This window comes from Aethalodelphis obliquidens, unplaced genomic scaffold (assembly GCF_003676395.1).
Source record: "Aethalodelphis obliquidens isolate GAN/ISIS:26980383/991018 unplaced genomic scaffold, ASM367639v1 scaffold61, whole genome shotgun sequence".
Taxonomy (NCBI): domain Eukaryota; kingdom Metazoa; phylum Chordata; class Mammalia; order Artiodactyla; family Delphinidae; genus Aethalodelphis; species Aethalodelphis obliquidens.
In genome coordinates, this window is record NW_020838005.1 from 5,095,201 (window position 1) to 5,102,894 (window position 7,694).

Sequence of the window (7,694 nt, forward strand, 5' to 3'; positions counted from 1 at the left end):
CCACCATTCTACTCTATCTTTTGAGTTCAGCTCTTTTAGATTCTACATGAGTGAGAACATATAGTGCTTGTCTGACTTATTTCACTTAGCATAATGCCCTTAAGGTCCATCCATGTTGTTGTAAAAGATGGGAATTCCTTCCTTTTTATGGCTGAATAATATTCCATTGTGTATGTGTACGGTAATGATTTGTGATGTTGAACACCTTATCATGTACCTTTTGGCCCATTCGTATGTTTTTGGAAAAATGTATATTCAAGTCCTGTGCCCACTTTTTTTGCTATTGATTTGTATGAGTTCCTGATATATTTTGGCTCTTAACCCCTTATCAGATAGTTTGCAAACATTTTCTCCCATTGGGTCGCCTCTTCATTTTGCTGGTTTCCTTTGCTATGCAGAAGCTTTTTAGTTTGATGTAGTCCCAGTTGTTTATTTTCCTTTTGTTGCTTGTGCTTTTGGTGTCATAGCCAAAAAATTGTTGCCAAGACCAATGTCAAGGAGCTTTCACCCTACGTTTTCTTCCAGTAGTTCTAGTTTTGGGTCTTAAACATTTAAGTCTTTATTCCTTTTCAAGTTAATTTTTATGAGTGGTGTATTCTTCTGTGCGTGGTTATCCGGTTTTCCCAACACCACTTACTGACAAGACTGTCCTTCCCTCATTGAGTCTTCTTGGCTCCCTTGTCGATATTAGTTGACTGTATATGTGTGGGTTTATTTCTGGGCCCTCGATTTTGTTCCATTGGCCTGTGTGTCTATTTTTGTCAGTACCATACTGTTTTGGTTACTATAGCTTTGTACTAAAGCTTAAAATCAGGAATTGTGCCTCCAGCTTTTGTTCTTCTTTCTCATGATTTTTTTTTTGGTGGGGGGGGCGCTATTCAGGGTCTTCTCTGGTTCCATACAAATTTGACTTTTTTCTTCTGTGAAAAATGCAATTGGAATTTTGATAGGGATGGCATTGAATCTATAGATGGTAAAATGCTTCTATGATGTGATTAAACCTAAAATGGGATCCAAGAACAGTGTTGGCTGCAGCCTCCTGCAAGAATAGACATGTTTGGCTCAGTTCTACATTGCCTATCTCCATAATTTAGTTGCGACTTCTGTCAGAACTGTAGTTGGTTATTTTTACCTCATTCTAGGTTTGAAAAAGAGTAATTTACCCATAGTTCCACTGCAGTGAATTTGGGGACATCAGAGGTTTTCTACCTTCCCACAGTATGGCATGAAAACAATGAGACAGCATTCAACTTTCCTCATGGCTGTAGGGGAAAAACTGGACTTGGGCCAAAGGAAAGTAGCTCCCTTTCCTCACCAGTTTGCTTGGCTCACATGAATATATGATCATACAGCTTTGGAGGTTTCTGCACTCTCATTTCTGTTGATACTTCACTGTACAGGCAAACCTCATTTTATTGTGCTTTGCAGATACTGCTTTTTTTTTTTTTTTTTTTTAACAGATTGAAAGTTTGTGGCAACCCTGCGTCAAGTAAGTCTATCAGTGCCATTTCCCCAGCAGCATTATTTTAAAATTAAGGTCTGTACACTTTTTAAAAAAAAAAATAATGCTATTGCACATTTAATAGACTACAGTATAAACATAATTTTTATATGCACTGGGAAATGAAAAAATCCATGTGACTTGCTTTCTTGTGATCATGTGCTTTATTGTTGTGGTCTGGAACCAAACCAGCAATATCCCCAAGGTATGTCTACAGTTTGGAAAAGCCAACTTCTGCCTCTATAGGAAAACCATGAGGCCCAAAGGCTTCAAGCTCTCCAGGGGTCAAGACGACAAATAGTTGTTACCACTACTTAAAAAGAAATGGACGATACGCCTCAAGTCCCTTCCCCAGCTCCTGACCCCTGGTGCTCACACACGATGTTAAGGTAAGGCAGAAGCCACTTACTGGCGATGGGTTTTGGGGAAAGTTAATTGCTGTACCTCAGTTTCCTCATTCAGCGCCTTGACTGTGGCCCTGTGGAGAGATGCCCCTGAACCAGGAGCGCCCAGCTAAGCCACACCAGATTTCTGACCCACAGAAGCAGTGAGATAATAAGTGTTTGCTATTTTAAGCCACTAAATTTTGGGCTAATTTGCTACACAGCAATAGATATACTACTTTGCAGAAAGATCAAAAGAAATAAGAAAATCAGGTCCCTCCTCACTATTTTTAATGTTTTTTTCAATTACTATTTAATCATTAGGCGTTTGTTGGGCTTATGAGTAGAAATTTTTCTAAATGTCAGTCTCTTCCCCAGATCAGTGTGAATAGTCAGCGGGCTGCATTTCCAAATAACAAAGCCACTATGGGTGGTATAATTCTAGCGCTAACAGCAGGCCCACCATTTCTTCTGGGTCTTCTATTCATCAACCTGGTTTGGTATCCAAATACCTGAACTCTACGTAGAGTTATTCATAACTGCTCTCTCCTAATACTTGGGAGGGCCAGCTCTAGATTTCTCTGCTCTAACAAACGATTCTTTGCTTCTTCCTCTCTCTGGCTTCTGCCATGAAGTAGGTGGTAATGACAGTTAGAACCGTCATCATTTCTTATTTCCTGCACATCAGTTTATGGACTGTTTGCCTCTTTAGTAACCACTTCTCAAGCGCCTCTCACTGATCCCCTGGGATTAATCAAGCCCTTAACAGAAATCCAACTTGGACAAATCCAAGTCATTCCTGGACGTATCATTGTTGGAACATTTAAGTAAAATAACCATTTTGATTTTTCTTTCTATTTCATACTGCATTTGCATTTTTCAAGATGTTAAGAAAACTTTAAAAAACTTGATTTCTCTCAAGTTTTATTAGGAAGTATGCCTACATGTGCTGCATATTTACAATTCTCCTACTAAAAACAAAACTAAATTTTCATAACCATGGCATGTCCGTCTCTTGTAATGTTAATCCTCTCCCGAAGTTTATTCTGCAGACACACCCTGGGCCCCTCGATTGGAATGACCTGCACATTGGGAAACAGAGAACGGTTGAACCATTCCTGGGCCCAAGGCTGGCAAAGTTGGAGATGGCAAAAATGAAGTTGCCTTTTTCCTCCTCTAATGAAGAACTGCTTCCCACTGACATGTCCATTCCAGAGACAGAACTGACAGCCAACTCTCCATGAAACCTGAGGAAGTAGTTCTATAGTGTTACAGTTCTTGGGTCACTAAAGCCCTTTGTGATGCTTTGCTGCTGGCCAGGTTGGACTGACCTCCGACTGAATTTCAACTGGTCCGAAAAGACGGTAAGCGTCTACTTCTACTGCTGGCCAGTTCTAAGACTTGTATGCTACTCTCCACATTTTAATACTTGCAAAATTGGCATGTGTGTTACAACTGATGCTATCTCAGAGTTGATGTAATCTGGTAAATACCTGTTTTAAGCAATTCCATTATTTCAGACACAGGCATCTGAGTTTACTGCTCAGCGCAATGCGGAGAATCCTGATCATCTGTGGGAGAAGCAGTGGTGAGCGGAGGGTTGTGGGTGGAGCCTGAGATGCTGGTTCAGGCCCTCCCCCAGAAGGTCAAGGTCAGTGTCAGCGCTCTGTGCTGGTGTTTCTCATACTGACACAGCTCAGATGAAGTTAAGCACCCGTTCGTACAATTTAAGAAATATACTAATGCACGTACCAAACTAAAATTTGCTGTGGTGTTTTCTAAGTTCAGTTCTGTATATTTTCATATTCTTTCAGATACTAAATGGCTATATAAATTGTAGGTTTACCAAAACACAGCCACTTCTATAAAAAATAAGTTTTATTAACAAAATGAGCTCACATTGTGAAATACAGATAGATGGGTTCATTTTGCTAATTCTGGGGGATCATCTTTCTTATCAGGTACAGCACTGTAGACAATAAAACAAACTCAAAGACTAGTTCCCCTGCCCAAGGCCTGTGAAACCATGAAAAACAGGTCACAAGTCCTCATCTTTTTACCTCTCCGTCCACTATTAACCTCCTGGAAAGCTGCTGTAGCTCTCAGCCTTCTCCTCAGCTTGTTGCCTCACCTGCCTGGCCACCTGAGAGAGGCAGGACTGGGAAGAAGACGAGGCTGAAGGTTAAAGGAAAAGCTCTTGCCTGAAACAGTACCAAGAAGCCAGACTGGGAGATTCTGGCTGTAACTCCTGAGAATGTTGCTCAAGCCAGAGACCACCACCACAGAGACCTGCCAGGCTGCATGGCTTTCCTCCGCTGGGTGCTGGGCAGCCACAGTGAAGGACTGCAGCAGGGTCTCAGGGAAGTGGAGATGCCTTTCGTATTCCACTCAGAACTTCTGTAGGAATTTGAGGACAAGGTCCCGCAGCCGTACCCTGAGCATCTCGTCATTGTCGCAGATGATATGGGTCGAATCTTCCTCGATCTGGATGAGTGTCTCAGCTTCCTGTAGCAGGACGATATGGCCCTTGGCTGTGTCTTCCACCTTAATATCACTGAAGCCATGCTGCTCCAAAAGAAAAGGGACAGGAGGATGTTGGGTGCTCTGAGAAGCCAGAGGACATTTCAGCAACTGAGAGTTCTAAAATCACGCTTCCTAGAATTGGCTAAACTGAACATCCTAGAAACTGGCATTTTGGACACTCAGTACAATTCTACAGACTAATCACAGGACCAGCTACAGCAACAGAATTCAAACTGAAGCCCCCAAACGTGCAAATATCTCATGCAAAACACAGCAGAATTCCTACAACCTGCTTAAACTTTTATCTGAGGAGCACATCTAAGCACCTGAGCTCAGGAGCCTGGGATGCCAGGCTGTTCCACACCAGCCTCCATACCACGCCTGTGGTCCCTGGTAAAACTCCATCCTGTCCCAGGAAAATGCCATTCTTCACAGCAAGATACCACTGACCTTTTGATGTGGCAAATTCCTCCCAAGGGAGAAGACAGATAAGACAGCATATCAAATACTTCTCCAGGGCCACCTCCAATGCTAATTCAGAATTTTCTTACACATCACATGTCAAGTTGAGAAAGAAGAAAAGAAATGGAAAGAGGACTAATTTGCCTGGAAAGGACCCAGGCTAGGTAAATGAACGTGACCTAGGGAGATTCTCCACACTTGGCTCTGGAAATCTCATGTGTAGTTTGGGGCAGCCACGGATATTCCTCCTGCAAAGGCGGTGGGGCAGAAATGGTGGGGGGAGTAGCTAGGGTCGGGGCCTAGGGGTCAACTCCCGAGCACCCAGGCAGAAGAGCTAAACAAAGTCTTTCTGGGAAAGCAAGCTGTTTGAAGATTTTAAGAAACAAGTCAAGCGTGAGTCCCGTCAGCAGGGACGGGGGGCGCAGCACGGTCGGGAGGAAGCTGCTACTGGTGTGATCACGGCACATGGAGCTCCCTGGGGTAATTCCCACGGGGTGTCCCCACGTCACTAGGGGCCAGGAGAGCCACACGACTCGGGGAAAGCCCTCCCTTCAGGGAAAATTAAACGACTACTGAAGAAAACAATTCCCAATAAAGAGAAAGCTTTTAAGATTTGAAAGAACTCAGCGACTGAGTTATTTAGTTTGGACAAAAGGCAGTAACTAGTTTAACAGAAGAAAGTCTCTTTTCCTGTAATGATCTACTATAGTTGCAGTTCTTCTTGCAAGAAGCAACACGAATAATATTATCTTTAGCCAATTCCTCCTCTTTTCTATAAAGGATTCTATAATTCTGATGCCAAAACAGGCATCTCTGAAGTCCTGTGACTAAAGCCAGAATTACAAAATCTTTTCAGGTTCAACTTTTTTCTTTTTACTTGTAGTCATGGAATCTGTGCCTTGCGGGGAGCAGCCAGCAGGGACAAGGGGCGGGATGGCCGCTGAGCCAGTGCAGGCACCACCATCCTCCACAATGACTGCCTGCTCCTCTCTCCTCCCACCCGGTCTGGGAATCGCTGGCTCTGCTTCCTGAGTGCCTGCGGATCTGGCATCAGTGACCCCTGTGCCCCCGAGTCTCGCCCGAGACTCGTATCTCCTCTGACCTGGCCATGCTAGCTCTGACAGCAAGGGGTCTTCTCATAGGAAAGTGGGGCTCTAGAGGGGGCAGACCCTTCTTTCTCCTGGCCGTCCCCCTGCCCCATCTGTCACAGCTACGTCCTCGAAGAAAGAAAGGCCCCTCCTTGGTCTGGTTCCCACGAGAAGTGGGGGTGGGGGGCAGCCTGGTGCTGGGGGGAAGGGGGGCCCGCTCTCCTCTAAGTCTCCGTGGCCCTCGCCTGGTTCTGTCCCCGCCATGACCGAGGAGCAAGCAGATGCTGCAGGGCCAGCAGCGCAGACAGTGGAGACGGCGAACAGCGGCAGCACGCGCTCCCGGGAGCGGGGCCGCGGGGCCTCAGACGGTGCACCCCACCCGCTCACCTTCTCCAGCGTCTGCACGAACTGCTCCACGGGGATAGAGCCGCTCAGCAGAGGCTTCAAAACCTTGCAGTCTGGAATGTCGTCACTGGCCCGCTTTCTCTTCTTGCCGCCTGTGGGCTGGGCAGGCCTGGGCGGGGGCTGGGTGGGAGGAAAACAGGGATCATCAAGGAGTCACCCGGGAGCCTGAGTGAAGCTACCCGGCCCACGGGACCCGCTTCCTGGAAGGGCCCTGGGCCTGCGTTCAGGGTCACCATCAGCTGGGGCTCCAGCTGGATTTCCACATAATGCACACAAGCTAAAGCCAACTATCCACATAGAATTAACACCTTATTCGGCAAAGATACCTTCCTTTTATCAAAGTCTATTCTTAATTTTCAGCTGACTGATCTCAGTGCTGTCTGCGTAAGGTCTTCATAACCCGTGTCGGTTATGAAGGGGCAGCAGCTCCGAGAACACTGGCTGTGGGGTCAGACTGACTGGCTACAGTCCTTCTGTCAAGAAAATGAAGGGCAGAGAGACTGCCTCTAAGACGGTGATAGTAAAGAGAACTTTGTGAGGATTAAATAAGACAACACCCGGTAGGGCCCTGGCCCGGGGTCCAGCGCACTTTAAGTGGCCGCTATGGGCACGTGATGCAGAGGAACAAGAGCGACACAGCCCAACCCTGAAGGGGGTTTTTCTCGGGGCGGGGGTGAAGACAAGGGCCCAAAGAGCTGCCCCCAAGGCGCACACGTGCCATGAAGTGAGGCACGAGGCGCTGGGGGGAGGGCCCCCACCTGCACAGGGTTCTTCCCGCAGGTCCGCTGTATCTCAGGGCCCTCGCCCTCCCCGACAGTACCTGGAGGATGTGCTTGTTATCTTTAGTGTGCAGCACGGCCGAGACGGTTGCCAAGGAAACGCCAGGCTTGATCTCCATGGGTACCAGTGAGTCCGCAAGCTGGGAGCAAACAGAGGGGTTTCAGTCAGGCTCCCTGTAAACTGGGGGGACGAGGGTGCTGCCATCGTGCTGTGCAGAGGCAGGGGCTAGGAGGCCACACTGGGCAGCAGTGCCACCCCTGTACACGGCCCAGGATTGGATGGTGACACCCAGGGTCAGGGTCACCCTGGCCAGCAGGCCCGCAGCACCATGTGCCCCTGCCAGTCTGGTGGAACGGTCCCAGACGTCAAATGTCAAAACAGCCTTTAGTGATCACCATTATTCGTTTTCTTTTGAATTTTTATTTACATCACTGCAGTCTAAAGTGACCAAATAACTTTAAGAAGTAAAAAAACTTAGAACAATCATTTTTAACCAAAAATACATCACACACACACACACACACACACACACACACACACACACACACACAC

At 46.6% G+C, this 7,694-nt stretch overlaps 1 protein-coding gene and 1 long non-coding RNA gene across 7 annotated transcripts in view; one reads left to right on the forward strand and one right to left on the reverse strand.

Annotated features, from left to right (window-relative positions):
- Positions 1-1,572: 1,572 nt before the first annotated feature.
- Positions 1,573-7,694, reverse strand: part of INTS9 (integrator complex subunit 9) — a 111,457-nt gene continuing 105,335 nt past the window's right edge. Inside the window, exons 15-19 of one of the 5 annotated variants that reach the window (XM_027088085.1) lie at positions 7,183-7,281; positions 6,345-6,482; positions 4,318-4,488; positions 3,378-3,455; positions 1,573-1,995 (exon numbers count right to left, since the gene is read on the reverse strand). In XM_027088085.1, coding sequence (XP_026943886.1) covers positions 3,396-3,455; positions 4,318-4,488; positions 6,345-6,482; positions 7,183-7,281 — 468 coding nt within the window. In that variant the 3' untranslated portion in view covers positions 1,573-1,995; positions 3,378-3,395. Of the gene's footprint in view, positions 1,996-3,241; positions 3,456-3,742; positions 4,489-6,344; positions 6,483-7,182; positions 7,282-7,694 lie in introns of those variants that run through there. The other 4 variants (XM_027088084.1, XM_027088088.1, XM_027088086.1 and 1 more) reach the window with 4 other exon arrangements.
- Positions 3,132-7,694, forward strand: part of LOC113610189 (uncharacterized) — a 17,947-nt gene continuing 13,384 nt past the window's right edge. For both annotated transcript variants that reach the window (XR_003428989.1, XR_003428988.1), the window contains exons 1-2: positions 3,132-3,248; positions 3,405-3,535. This is a non-coding gene — a long non-coding RNA (uncharacterized LOC113610189). The remainder of the gene's footprint in view (positions 3,249-3,404; positions 3,536-7,694) is intronic.